This window comes from Lissotriton vulgaris, unplaced genomic scaffold, assembly GCF_964263255.1.
Source record: "Lissotriton vulgaris unplaced genomic scaffold, aLisVul1.2 SCAFFOLD_2305, whole genome shotgun sequence".
Taxonomy (NCBI): domain Eukaryota; kingdom Metazoa; phylum Chordata; class Amphibia; order Caudata; family Salamandridae; genus Lissotriton; species Lissotriton vulgaris.
In genome coordinates, this window is record NW_028246212.1 from 84000 (window position 1) to 98699 (window position 14700).

General features: G+C 49.7%; 1 protein-coding gene across 1 annotated transcript in view; it reads left to right on the forward strand.

Moving 5' to 3' along the window:
• The window catches only part of SNX6 (sorting nexin 6), an 85605-nt gene extending 76363 nt beyond the window's left edge, over nt 1-9242 (forward strand). The window contains exons 11-12 of the mRNA XM_086949295.1: nt 4513-4598; nt 8543-9242. Of these exons, the coding sequence (XP_086805421.1) occupies nt 4513-4598; nt 8543-8596 (140 nt within the window). The 3' untranslated portion in view covers nt 8597-9242. The remainder of the gene's footprint in view (nt 1-4512; nt 4599-8542) is intronic.
• Nucleotides 9243-14700: the final 5458 nt, after the last annotated feature.

Sequence of the window (14700 nt, forward strand, 5' to 3'; positions counted from 1 at the left end):
CATTCTTGCGGTCCCTCTGACCTGCGTATTATTATATTGTCCCCCTCCGGCAATGCCCCACTTTATCACAGCTATCCAGGAACTGCTGGCCACCCTTGTGGTCAACAATTCCTCTGTGTTAATCCTGGGAGACTAACTTCTGGCCCCATGACCCCCGGGAAGATCTCATGTCCAAAGATTTTACCAAATCTCTTGGTTGTCTTAACTTCACCTCCTTGATCCACCTCCCTACCCACTCAGGCGGCCACATTCTGGACCAGATTTGGTCGGCCAACATCTCCACCTCGTCTCTGTCCATTTCCCCCTGTATCTGGTCTGACCACTTGCTTATTTCCCTCTCCCTCAACCTTGGGGCTGTCAATAAATTCTCCCCCCCCTGCCCAAAAAATACGTGGCTTCGCAACTGGAACCGTGTAGACATCTCCGCCTTGTGCTCCGCCCTCGCGGTCTCACCCCTCACCTGGTGGACTCCTCCCTGGATTCACAGGTAGCCGCCGTTCACTACTGGCTTTCGGCATCCTGTGACTCAAACCCCCTTCCCCCACTCCCCCCCCTCCCCTCCCCCCCCCAAGTTAGTTAGGTCCTGCCGCTCCCACGAGGCCAATAGATGGTTCACTGATGATCTTAAAACTCTCAAGCTCTCTTTAAGACCAGCCGAACGCCATTGGAGGCGCAGGTACTGTCCCATTCTTAAGTCTCAATACTCCGCCCTCCTCCGTGAATATAAAACAGCTATTCTGCTGGCCAAAACTGAGCACTTTTCGGCCAAAATCCTCCTAGCTAGCAATAAACCCAAGGAAATTTTTTCCATTGTCCACAACTTAGCAGCCGCAGATAGAGTTTTACCCAAACCGGTTCCCTCTCAATCTCTCTGCAACTCCCTCAACACCTACTTCATTGAGAAGATAGCCGCCATTAGACACAACATACCCTTGGCTCCTCCCTCCTTCCTTCTCCCCTCACTTCCCCCTCCATCTGTTTTTCTTGACACCATTCCTTTAATCCCTAAGGAGACCTTCCTCGCCCTATTGAAGAAAGTCATATCAGGGTCCCCCTTGGACTGCTGTCCTGCCCGCATACTGAAGGAGGTCTTCTCCTACTGTCCGGAACCACCGCTCACCCTCCTCAATTCATCCATCCAACAGGGTACTGTCCCGGCTGCTTTCAAATCTGCCATCATCACTTCCATCCTGAAAAGGCCTGGGACTGACCCGTCCTCCCTTTCCAATTTCCGCCCCATCTCCTTACTCCCGTTCTTGGGAAAGACTCTTGAGAGCTACATTACCTCCTGCCTTTCGACCTTCATTGAGGACAACCATCTCCTGGCTTCTCATCAGGCCGGCTTCCGTCCAGTTCATTCGACGGAATCCGTGGTCCTCTCGGTCCTGGACGAGCTTAGGCAGGGCGCGTACGCCAACTCCTCCCAGGCCTTGGTTCTCCTTGATTTGTCCGCCGCCTTCGACACGGTCGACCATTCCATTCTTCTCGACTGTGTCGGAGGCGCCGGCATCTGGGGATCCGCGCTGGCCTGGCTTACCTCTTTCCTAGGAGATCGGACACAAGCCGTCCACCTGGATGGCTTCTCTGTCCCTCCCTGTCCGGTTACTTGTGGGGTCCCCCCTGGGTTCTTCTCTCTCCCCTCTTCCTTTTAACTTTTATATTCACCCTCTCATATCTGCTCTACAAAATATGGAGGTGTCAGTCTACAACTATGCGGACGACCTCCAGCTCATTTTCAACCTTTCTCCTTCTCACGACTCCAGGTCTAACCTCTGTTCTCACCTTCATCTTTGACTGGATGAACTATAACCAGTTAAAATTAAACCCGGAAAAAACAGAACTTATACTCACTGGCAGCCTCCCCAGCCAATGGTCTCCGGCTTTCTGGCCCCCTGCCCTTGGTCCTCCCCCTCCCCTTCCGTTAAAGCAAAAACCCTGGGTATTCTAGTCAGCGAAGACCTAACAATGCGCCCTTAGATTAGCGCCGTTGTATCGTCCTGTTTTTTGTCCCTCCACATCATCTGTAAAATGTCCAGTTTTTTTTCTGTTGACGCCCTCAAGCTCATTATCATGGCCATGATTGTCTCCCGCCTGGACTATGGCAATAGCCTTTATGTAGGGATCCCGGCGTACGAGCTCCGGCGCCTCCAAATCATCCAGAACCAGGCGGCACGCCTCATCTATAAGCTCCCTAAGTATCATCGCGTAACCCCTCTTCTTAAATCCCTCCACTGGCTCCCCATCTCCCAGCGCTCCCTTTTTAAGCTGGGCTGCCTTACCTTCATGGCCCTTACAGGCACTGCTCCTGGGTTTAACTCTAAAATTCGGGCCTATCTTCCCAACAGGAGCCTTCGCTCTTCCACCCAAGCTCTCTTGGTGATCCCTCGCTTTAAGAGGAAAAAACAGGGTGGCCTACGCTTCTCCATCCTTGCCCCCACCTTCTGGAACGCCCTTCCTTTCTCCATCCGGTTCTCTGCCTACCTATATGGATTTCCGTGAAGCTCTTAAAACTCATCTCTTTTCTTTAGCTTTTCCTTTACAATAACTGTTCGCTTCTTTCCTCTATTCTCACCCCCTTCCTCCCTAAGTCAAGTCATAGCGCCATGAAACCGCTTGGTGTTAGTGCGCTCAACAAATTCTTTTTAACTAACTCCCTCCCTCTACCCGGTGTGACCCATGCTGCCTCCCTCTACCCGGTGTGACCCATGCTGCCTCCCTCTACCCGATGTGACCCATCAATACTGCCTCCCTCTACCCGGTGTGACCCATCAATACTGCCTCCCTCTACCCGATGTGACCCATCAATACTGCCTCCCTCTACCCGGTGTGACCCATCAATACTGCCTCCCTCTACCCGGTGTGACCCATCAATACTGCCTCCCTCTACCCGGTGTGACCCATCAATACTGCCTCCCTCTACCCGATGTGACCCATCAATACTGCCTCCCTCTACCCGATGTGACCCATCAATACTGCCTCCCTCTACCCGGTGTGACCCATCAATACTGCCTCCCTCTACCCGGTGTGACCCATCAATACTGCCTCCCTCTACCCGGTGTGACCCATCAATACTGCCTCCCTCTACCCGGTGTGACCCATCAATACTGCCTCCCTCTACCCGGTGTGACCCATCAATACTGCCTCCCTCTACCCGGTGTGACCCATCAGTACTGCCTCCCTCTACCCGGTGTGACCCATCAGTACTGCCTCCCTCTACCCGGTGTGACCCATCAATACTGCCTCCCTCTACCCGGTGTGACCCATCAATACTGCCTCCCTCTACCCGATGTGACCCATCAATACTGCCTCCCTCTACCCGGTGTGACCCATCAATACTGCCTCCCTCTACCCGGTGTGACCCATCAATACTGCCTCCCTCTTCCCGATGTGACCCATCAGTACTGCCTCCCTCTACCCGGTGTGACCCATCAGTACTGCCTCCCTCTACCTGGTGTGACCCATCAGTACTGCCTCCCTCTACCTGGTGTGACCCATCAGTACTGCCTCCCTCTACCCGGTTTGACCCATCAGTACTGCCTCCCTCTACCCGGTTTGACCCATCAATACTGCCTCCCTCTACCCGGTTTGACCCATCAATACTGCCTCCCTCTACCCAGGCTGACCTATGCTACCTCCCTCTACCCGGTGTGACCTATGCTACCTCCCTCTACCCGGTGTGGCGCATGCAGCCTCCCTCCTTCCAGCAGAGCCCATGTTACTTCACAGTCTTTCTGATCTCAAAGATTGAAACTGGGATCCTTTTTTGACCATTCAGGTCTTCAAAGGAGTCCCCAAGAAAACCCTTGTTGCATTTGCTGGGCCCTATGCCCTCTCAGGAACGTTAGGCTGACCCAGTCCTGTGTCGCTCCTGCACCAACATATATTTGAATACCGACACATCGTGAATAAGCAGCTGCATCACAAGGTCCTGGGAGCGGCCTGCTATGGATTCCTGGATGAGTACAGGCTTCCTAACCACAGAATAATAAATCCTTACAGTATTCAGGATCCTGACTTCAGGAGCAGTAAACATTTCCCGCTGAGCACGGGATCCTGGATCACTTTTTAACATAGAACCACCTCTTTTGAATGAATAAATTGGGCAGCCTGACGTCAATCCTTTATTCAAATAACTTGTCAGAAAAAAAACTTTGCTGTTAGTCTGTTTCCCGACTCGCATTTTAAAAAGGATTGTAAAAGCAATGCTGACCTACATATAACCCTAACAGTAAGGGAATTTCCGCTTTAATGCAGCCAGAATCGTCTGGGAGGCACCAGTTTCCTCGTAACATTCTCTGTTAAGATTGGTTAATGAACACTAGTTACCCTCGGCAGTGTCCTCCGAGAGAAAGACCTGGCCAGCCCTTCAGCATTCATTGACCAACCTGATGGACCCTCCAAAACCTTTGGAATTTTTGTTGTGTGTGTGTGTATGCGTGTCACATAGGACTACGTACATCTTGACCTCGAGATATTTCACGAAATCTCATGCATTCATTTTTTGTCTTACAGAGCTCATAGACTTTAAAACCAGAAGAGTTGCTGCATTCCGGAAAAACTTGGTGGAGCTTGCAGAACTGGAGCTGAAACATGCTAAGGTGACGAGGGGTGGCAGTTATTTCATCAGTTGAGGTTGTTTATTGTGCTGAGACCCCGTGACCCATAGGGCCACGAGAGTAGTCGGTGCCTGGAATCCGCCGTGAGCATGAGTGTGCTGTGTGAGTTTATGTGGTCATTTTGCTGTATCTTGTGGGAAGAGCGGGGTGGCTGTTGCCCAATGTCTAGAGCAAGAGCTCAAGGCAATGTTCCTTCCTTTATCCCAGTGCTTAAATAGCCTTTGCTGGCTCGGTGTTGGATAGTACAGACACCAGAGAGAGTGCGCTGTGCTCAAAAAGGAGTGGTCTCTTATGCTGGGATAAACAATCACTGTGTAGGGTTGGAAGAGATTAATAAGAACAGCTGTACAGTTGGTTGTGGTTCAGTGCTGGGTGCCGGATGCTCTTATCGATGCCTTGCATGTGGGAAGTCTCCTGAGAGCACAAAGGTCTTGTACTTTTTCAAACAAGCAAATTATGTAGACGTCACACAGGTCCCTGCATCTAGAGAATAGTTCCATTTACTGGACTCATGGGTGGATGAGTTGGTGAGCGCCCCAAAACTGGTGACTTTAAGGTGCTTTTAAGGCTGGATGTAGTCTCACCCTTGCACGGTGGCTTGCCCCTTCGTTCTAGGTCTGGCATTTCTGAGTTGCTATAAACAGCCTTATTCTTATTGGTCCTGCTAGACCTCATTCAGAGTTTGCTAATGAGGCTAAGGGGACTTGATCAGCTGGCAGATGTCCAGGGTGCTCCATTACCTTTACAACGTCAATTGCACCTCCCTGTTGATCATAACATAAGGCATTTGGGCAGTACGCTACGGTCTCGTTCAGTGACACTCCTAAGATTATTGAGGAATCTTATGTCTCCTGAAAGATCACTGCTTTGGCTTTGGTGTGGCCTCTGACCAAAGTGAAGGAAACCCCTTTTAGCAAGAATGAGTTGTGCCATGCCAGGGAGGCTTTAGACTCCACCATGTGAATGGTTGCAATCCTCTAGTCTTCAGTTTGAGTGGAGTATGGGCGCCTCTGTGTCCCACAGATGGCTGGTGCTCTGGGTTTCCCCACTCCCCTACAGGCATACCATGCTGTCTTAATCTGTAGATTTCTTCTTTACTGGGGGATGGTTAAAGATAAACAATGAGCTTTCCTCCACCAATGGAGTTTGCATAGATTTGCATTCTATTAAAAACACATATTCAGTCAAAAAATCCGCTCTTCTACGTAGGGTAGTCCGCTTCTTAACTGCACCCACACATGCTTTGATAAAGCAACTTTACGAGTTAAAAAGCATATAACCAATTCACAAAAGTGTCCCTCACTAGTCAAATGCAAAAGCATTGAATCAAGCTACAGTTCAAGCTACAGTTCCACTAGTCGTTACTAGATGTCCCTCACGAGTCAAATGTAAAAGCATTGAAACCCTTTTCAAAGAGCATTAATGTACTATATTGACAGGACAAAAGATTTTCACAAACCTACTCTTTGTTGCGTTTGCTTCCTCTCATAAAGGAAAACCCATTTCAAAATCGGGCATTCCTAGATAGATCGTTAAATGCATCCCGACATGCCATCTCCAAGCCGAAAGAACTTTGTCTACACTCATTAATTAGAGGCATCTATGGCTTTCTTAGGCAACATTCCCATAGCTGACGTTTGTAAGGAAGCTATATGGCCTACACCACACACATTTGCAAAGCTTTTTTTGTGTGGATGCTTTAGCACGACAACAAGCTAATGTCTGTGTTGTGTGCCTGTTTTCAAACTGCAAAGTCCACTGGTTAGCCACTGCTTTTAGAGGGAAATGGTTGAAAATGAACATAGGAGTGGGTGCTGCACACTAAGGGGACCCCCCCGCCCCCCCATCCCCCGAAGGCAGAAAGGCCACTAGACCCCAAAGGAGTGTTTTTTGTGTTTTTCATATATATGGGTGGGGCCTTCTTTAACCATGGGCAAGGCCATGCCCCCACTCTAACAAGAGAGACCGTCTTTTCCTCAGGGGGCAGATGGGGTAATATCCCCTGATCTAAACCTCCCCCTTAATCCCCCTCCGGGGTAGGTGACCGAAAGCTCACTAGACACCAGAGTCTATTCTTTAAAAAAAAAAACAGTTTAGGGGTGGGGGTTGACAAATGTCTTCTAAATAGTATGCTAGTACGGGTGCCCACAAATTCAGAGATATACACATAGACACTGCTCCTAAACTCCATATCTTCAGCCCTTTCAGAAATGTATAGGTTCCTTAATTCCCATTTTTCACTCTATAGATTTCACCATATGAATTAGTCTAAACTCTGCATACAAGGAAAAACCATTGTAAGGTCCACCTCCATTGTCTCTGGGTACCGTGGGTGCTTGGAGAACCTACACTCCCTTATATATTCCTGCGACCAGAAGGGTCTAGTGGACGTAAGGGTATATTGCTTTTGTAAATCAGCCGTGGTGCTGGTATGTTACATCATGGTATATTGATTTGATTTTAATAGGTCACTAATCACTTAAGAGAGTATCCAGGCGCTCGGGCAGGTGTGTAGCTGTGTGGGCCCCAACGTGCTTATACGATGAGCCAGGTCTTCAGCTTCTTGCGAACTCGAGACGAGAGGAGGAGGCTCTGATCTGAGGGAGGTTGCTCCATGTCTTGAGTGCGATGTAGGAGAGTGAGCAACCTCCAGTTTTGCTTTTGCGGATGCAGGGAATGCGTGCGAGTGAGATGTGAGGCAGAGCCTGGGTGTCTGGGGGGTTGGTGAACGTGTATGTGACTGTTCGTATATGTGCGTTAGAAGGTTGAACGATAAAAAGTTACAGATGCAATTGTCAGATATAGCCATTTTTTCCTTCTAATTTTCGATATTTCTTTTAGTTTCTTTGGGAAGGATCTATGCATATGACCCCTTGCTGTATTCAGACCTTTGTCTACTTTTCAGACGTTTGTAGCTTTTCTGGATCACCCATGAGTCTTGCTCTGGTTTCCACCTCAAACTGGAAGTAGCTTGAGGGCACAAAAATAGAAAAATGGGCTAGCTCTTTCAAAAATTCAAATACTGTGGTTAAAAAAAAGTAGTGTTTTTTTATTCAGCTCTGCATGTTACTGAAAGCTGGATAGGTGGCGACTTAAGCTCAGCAAGCTGTTTGCTGATACCATTATTAGGAAACAAAACAACCACATTTATCCAGAGCACTTTTTTCCTCTTTTTCCCCAAATCACTAATAGCTCAGTAGCTATATTTTGTTTATTCTTTCCAACCCCTGTAGGGGAATTCACAAACTCTGGGCACTTTTAGAATCCCCAGGATGTTGGAAAAAAGACCCAAATTTGGCATGGATACCTTTTACAGAAAGTTATTACGATCTATGCCACATAGAACCAAAAGGGCTCTGCACTGTGGGGGAAAGGCCCAACAGTTAAGGGGTTGATGTGTAGAGCTTGAAAGGAGTAACTGGGCTTTGATTTGCAGATTTAGTTCACAGACTAGTCCTGGTCCTGCTCAAACACTTTTCTGGGTGGTTGCGGAGTGCTTCTCTGTGGATATTGCGCCCCTTTGAGATTGTTCCTGGGCTCATCGTGCAGCTCCCTGCTCCATTCTCCAGGTTGTACACGGATGCATTGAGAAATCTGCTCAGCTAGGCTCTGAGGGCCTGAAACATGTGGGTGGAAGTCTCTCCATGGTCTTTATAAATGCCCAACTCAGAGTACATTTTGTAGCACGTTCCACAGGGGAGCTGAATTCCTTTGTGGGATTTTAGAATGTGGAAATATTACTTAAGAACTGCTAGGCTGAGCAGGTTTTAGTGAGTAATCATTAATACTGTGACATTCATAAGTAAGTGTTTAAATTCAGGTTGGAGGGGGATGTAATGTCACCTCATGGTTTTAAAGTGACTTCAAGCTCAACCTTGTAAAGACCTTGCTGTCTTGTAATACTTACTTCTCTGTTTCCTGTGCAGGGAAATTTGCAGCTGCTTCAAAACTGCCTGGCTGTGCTGAATGGAGACACATAAGTGCCTTCTCTGCCCTTCCATCACATGACAAAACCCTCAGGCGGGAGTTTTTTGTAATGACTTTTCATGGGCAGTTCAAGCGCACGGGGAAATGAGTCCAGTGCACACGATGGAGCGGTGTACTGCAACAGGAAGTAATGGAGAGGACCGTCTGCAATGATGTCCTCCTGCTGGGGGCAGTACCAAGCTTCCACCTCCCACTATGTACACATACTCGAAGTATGTTCCCTGGTGTCCGACAACCAAATGTTTCATTACATCAGTTTGTTTTCTGTGTGAAATTCTTCAGTCTCCTTGTATTACTTAGGGCTGCCAAGCTTTTCTGTCTTTTGTACGGCACCTCCCTAGGCATTGATTTGTCTCCTTGAGTATTGCCATCAGCAGTCGAATTTTGTTGCCATGGAGAGCAATATACTTCGTCTTCGCTTCATTATATCATTCACCATAACTCTATTACATATATACCTACATATGTATAATACTTCTTTTTAATATTGAATATTTCTTAGACATTTTGAAGGAAACTTTTCTTCTAATACCTTTTTAAATATAATTTCGCAATCCGCAAATGCATTAGTATGTTTGCCTTAACTTGTAGAGGAACCTCAAATATTGTACAATAAACTGTGAAGTCCTTGATTTGTAATAATTTGGCACAATCCCTCATTTGTGATTGGGTACTTTTGTGTCCTCTATGGCTGGGCGTAATGCTGAAGGTCTTTGTGTGCTAAAGCCTTTCACCAAGGATGTTGCTGGAACAGTCTGTTCAGATACATAGCAATCATACTTGATGTATGAACTTGTCTTAGCTGTATCAGAAGGTGACTGGTTTACTCTATCTCATCTCATCTTATCGATACTTCGAACCACCGATTCCACACATTTTGAATATTCCCCAGGCACCAGACTGGATTTGGATCATTTTTCAGCAGTGCTCCCATGTGACTGTATCTGGCTTTGTGCTGGCTCCGGACTGCCTTGAAAATAACAACGTTTAACTGCATTTAAGTGCCACCTCTGCACACTGACATCAGTTCTGTTCTTCCGACCTCGATCTTGAGCTCCGCTCCAAATTTGGCAGCCTACCAACAGTTTAAAAATTCTCTAGACCTTGTACTGCAGAAAAATGCCCTTACTGAAAATGACAGGCTTTAAGCTATGCTGAGATGGATGCAAATGGACGTCAGTCACTAACACCCACGAGGGGAGACTTTGGTGCCCGGGCTGCAATCACAACTCCAAGTCATGGCTGGTGTGCCACAATATGCTCGTAGGAAATCAGAGGCTGGTCGGTGAAGCTGTACACTGCTGAGCAAACTAAGTGGTCATGGACTGCCAGTACAAGCTTCCACGTTTTCCCCCACAATCCACACTGGCACCAAGCCATTGCTGTTTCCACCAGCACCAATTGATTACCGGATGATGATGTCCATGTCAAACCCTGGACCGATGTTGGCCAACGCTCGTCCTATGTCATACTATGAAAGAACTAAAGCGCAGACAGTTATTTGGCTGCTTCGTTATAACCTGAAACACTGGTGTAACAAAACTGAAGGGGGCCTCCCTACAAGGCACGTGGAGGGCCCCTTCTGGGCTCAATCCGGAGCTCTGCAGCCAGAGTGCTGTGCTGAGGGGGCCCCTGGAGCTTAGGGGCCCCCCTGCACCGCGGGGGCCTGTGTTACCTCTACAGTGACACACCTATCAGCATAGACTCCATTCTCTTTTTGGCTCAGAGTCTAATCCTGTTACAGAACAGGGAGCTCCCAGGATCCTGATGATGGTGAGGAGGATGGCTTGCTTTCCGTGATAATGACAATGCCTTAAACTTAACTTACAAAATGCCAGTGGGCTCAACACCTTCCCTGGAAGAGAGCAACATGGGTCACCAGTTGATGAAAGTGCCTCACTTGTGGTGACGGCGGCTTACAGAGCAGTCAAAGTACTAGAATTACACTTGCCCTCAATTGAGATCAAGACAAATATTCTGACGGAGATTCTCCAACTTGGGTGGGTGGCTTCAGAGCCCTTGCATACATTCATCAACACCCTTATGATATCTTGATGGCTACGTGATCTGATGGAGACTTCTAGCTGCAGATTCCTTACCTTAGAATTATGCCCAGGCGTCAGACTGGATCCTGAAACTTTAGTGAGCAGTACCCCTGTGTGCCGGTAGGTAGTGTCATTGTGCCGGAAGTGACGTTCGTGGTGCCTATATAGGCGCCACACAGGCGCACTGATGTTGGTTCTTTTCTTTCCGTGCCATTCAGTGCAGATCCAGAAAGAGCTACTCCTTAGTCAGTTTTTGACTGTTTTTTTGACGTTTTGTCGCAGTCTTTTTGAGGTCTTACCTCCTGGTGTGGCAGAAATATCATCGAAGAAGGCCGACTTAAAACCCTGCGGCGCTTGTTGGTGACGACCCGTACCTTGTTTGTCTCTCGCGCCTTGAGCAAGACCATGACCTGAAGGCCTGTTCCGACTGTTGTTCCATGCATCCAAAGGCCTTGAGGGAGCTATTCCTCAAGCTCCTGGCGGTTGATGTGATCTAGGTTCCCTGTCAAGAGGAAGGTCCCGGGAGCGGTCGCAGAGTCTGAGGTAGTAATCCCACTCCAGGTCGTCTATCCATTCGGGTAAGTCATGCTCCCACAAAAAAGTTGTCACCATGTCCATATGCCAACGAGACGAGGGAGCATCGACACTCAAGGCCTGGCTCTGCTGTTGACCCAGCGCCTGAGCCCACTCCATGCCCCCGAGTTTCCAGAAGCTGGAGTGACTCCCTGCCTAATTATGAGAATTTTAAGAGGCTATGCACCTCTTATTTGGGCAGCAGCCCGTTTCCTCTGACGTGCTTGCGGGCCCCACAGGTTTGGAAGGTGCCCCTCCTGTATTCATGCTGGCAGCTACGACCCCAGGGATCCACAGATTGATCCAGCCTGGGGCTGCTCATACTATTCCGACCTTTCCTGGTGCTGATCCTGAGGCAAAATCCCACCATCAGCGCCAACCCTAATCTCTTCCCTGACTTTGACACTGATCTGGAGGGGCTTCTTCAGAGGCCGGCTCCGGCGCCAACTGGAGCCATGCTATCCAGACCAGAGTTTGAGCCCTATTGTAATGGGCTCGGAGTCTGGGAGAAATGGAAGGAGTTGCTGGACCCAGAAGATTACCAGCCTTATGAAGAACCTAGCAAGGACAGGTGTGAGGATCTGGGTAAAGCTAGTGGACTGGACATTTCTCCAGATACTGGTATGCTTTTTCCCTCTACCGTGGCTATAAAGGAGGGAGCGGCCTTCACTATGGTGGTGTGGAGGGCAAATGAGAACTTTGACCTTAGTCTACCATTGGTGACATTCAGGGCCGGTCCTAGGCCTTCTGAGGCCCCGGGCGAAAGGGAAGATGCGAGGCCCCCCTAATTGCATATTGCGTCACAAGAAGTGACATCACAGTACTATTGATCTTATTTGGCATCACGGAAGCCAACTAATGTGGATATCAGTAACATTGACAAAAAGTAGAGGGGGTTGAAAACAGGTGAGCAAATATCAATTTATTATAAAAAGTAGATAAAATGAGATATTGCAATCAAACAACGTTGAGAGAATGAACAACACTCTGCAGTCCCTAGCACTCCATAGCACTCCCTAGTCACTCTGCACTCCCTAGCCATCCCAATTCACTCCGCACTCCCTTGCACTCTGCACTCCCTTGCACTCTGCACTCCCTTGCACTCTGCACTCCCTAGCACTCCATAGTCACTCTGCACTCCCTAGCACTCCCTAGTCACTCTGCACTCCCTAGCACTCCCTAGTCACTCTGCACTCCCTAGTCACTCTGCACTCCCTCACACTCCCTTGCACTCTGCACTCCCTTCCACCCTCCACTCCCTTCCACCCTCCACTCCCTTCCACCCTCCACTCCCTTCCACCCTCCACTCCCTTCCACCCTCCACTCCCTTGCACCCTCCACTCCCTTGCACTCTGCACTCCCTAGTCACTCTGCACTCCCTTGCACTCCCTAGTCACTCTGCACTCCCTTGCACTCCCTAGTCACTCTGCACTCCCTAGCACTCCCTAGTCACTCTGCACTCCCTCGCACTCCCTAGCATTCTGCAGTCACTCTGCACTCCCTCGCACTCCCTAGCATTCTGCAGTCACTCTGCAATCCCTAGTACTCCCTAGCAGTCACTCTGCAGTCCCTAGCACTCTGCAGTCACTCTGCACTCCCTAGCACTCCCTAGTCACTCTCCACTCCCTAGTCACTCTCCACTCCCTAGCACTCCCTAGTCACTCTCCTCTCCCTAGTCACTCTGCACTGCCTAGTCACTCTGCACTCCCTAGAACGCCCTAGTCACTCTGCACTCCCTAGTCACTCTGCACTCCCTAGCACACCTTAGCACTCCCTGGCACTCCCTAGTCACTCTGCACTCCCTAGCCACTCTGCACTCCCTAGCACTCCCTAGCCACTCTGCACTCCCTAGCACTCCCTTGCACTCTGCACTCCCTAACACTCCCTAGTCCCTCTGCACTCCCTAGCACACCTTAGCACTCCCTAGCACTCCCTAGTCACTCTGCACTCCCTAGTCACTCTGCACTCCCTAGTCACTCTGCACTCCCTAGTCACTCTGCACTCCCTAGCCACTCTGCACTCCCTAGCACTCTGCACTCCCTAGTCCCTCTGCACTCCCTAGTCCCTCTGCACTCCCTTGCACTCTGCACTCCCTAGTCCCTCTGCACTCCCTAGCCACTCTGCACTCCCTAATCACTCTGCCCTCCCTAGCACTCCCTAGTCACTCTGCACTCCCTAGTCACTCTGCACTGCCTAGTCACTCTGCACTGCCTAGTCACTCTGCACTCCCTAGAACGCCCTAGTCACTCTGCACTCCCTAGTCACTCTGCACTCTGCACTCCCTAGTCACTCTGCACTCCCTAGCACACCTTAGCACTCCCTAGTCACTCTGCACTCCCTAGCACACCTTAGCACTCCCTAGTCACTCTGCACTCCCTTGCACTCCCTAGCCACTCTGCACTCCCTAGCACTCCCTAGCCACTCTGCACTCCCTAGCACTCCCTAGCACTCTGCGCTCCCTTGCACTCTGCGCTCCCTTGCACTCTGCGCTCCCTTGCACTCTGCGCTCCCTTGCACTCTGCGCTCCCTTGCACTCTGCGCTCCCTTGCACTCTGCGCTCCCTTGCACTCTGCGCTCCCTTGCACTCTGCGCTCCCTTGCACTCTGCGCTCCCTTGCACTCTGCGCTCCCTTGCACTCTGCGCTCCCTTGCACTCTGCGCTCCCTAGCACTCCCTAGTCCCTCTGCACTCCCTAGCACACCTTAGCACTCCCTAGCACTCCCTAGTCACTCTGCACTCCCTAGTCACTCTGCACTCCCTAGCCACTCTGCACTCCCTAGCACTCCCTTGCACTCTGCACTCCCTTGCACTCTGCACTCCCTAGTCCCTCTGCACTCCCTAGCACTCCCTAGCCACTCTGCACTCCCTAGCCACTCTGCACTCCCTAGTCACTCTGCCCTCCCTAGCACTCCCTAGTCACTCTGCCCTCCCTAGCACTCCCTAGTCACTCTGCACTCCCTAGCACTCCCTAGTCACTCTGCACTCCCTAGCACTCCCTAGCTCCCCCTAGCACTCTGCAGTCACTCTGCACTCCCTAGCACTCCCTAGTCACTCTGCACTCCCTAGCACCCCCTAGCTCCCCCTAGCACTCTGCAGTCACTCTGCACTCCCTAGCACTCCCTAGTCACTCTGTACTCCCTAGTTATCCTGTGAGTTTCAGCCCTTCCAATGAACAATGGGCCAGGAAAGGCAGGGCGAGGGTAAAAAAACAGAGCTTGCTATGACAAACACTTGGCAGAGGTGAATGTGTTCCAGAGGCATGCTCGGTACCTTTCTCCAATCTACACAAAGTATCTTACAGTCTCCTACTTCCACAAAACCAGTCCTTACCACTCCTTTTTTAGTTATATAGCATAGCCATGCTAGCTTTGCCTTTAAGAGGTCAACATCAATAGTTATGGCACTTGTCACTGTTGGGGCTTTTTTTTGCTCAATCGTGTGGTGTATTGTAAGAACTGCCTGATTTGCAATAAGCAGCTA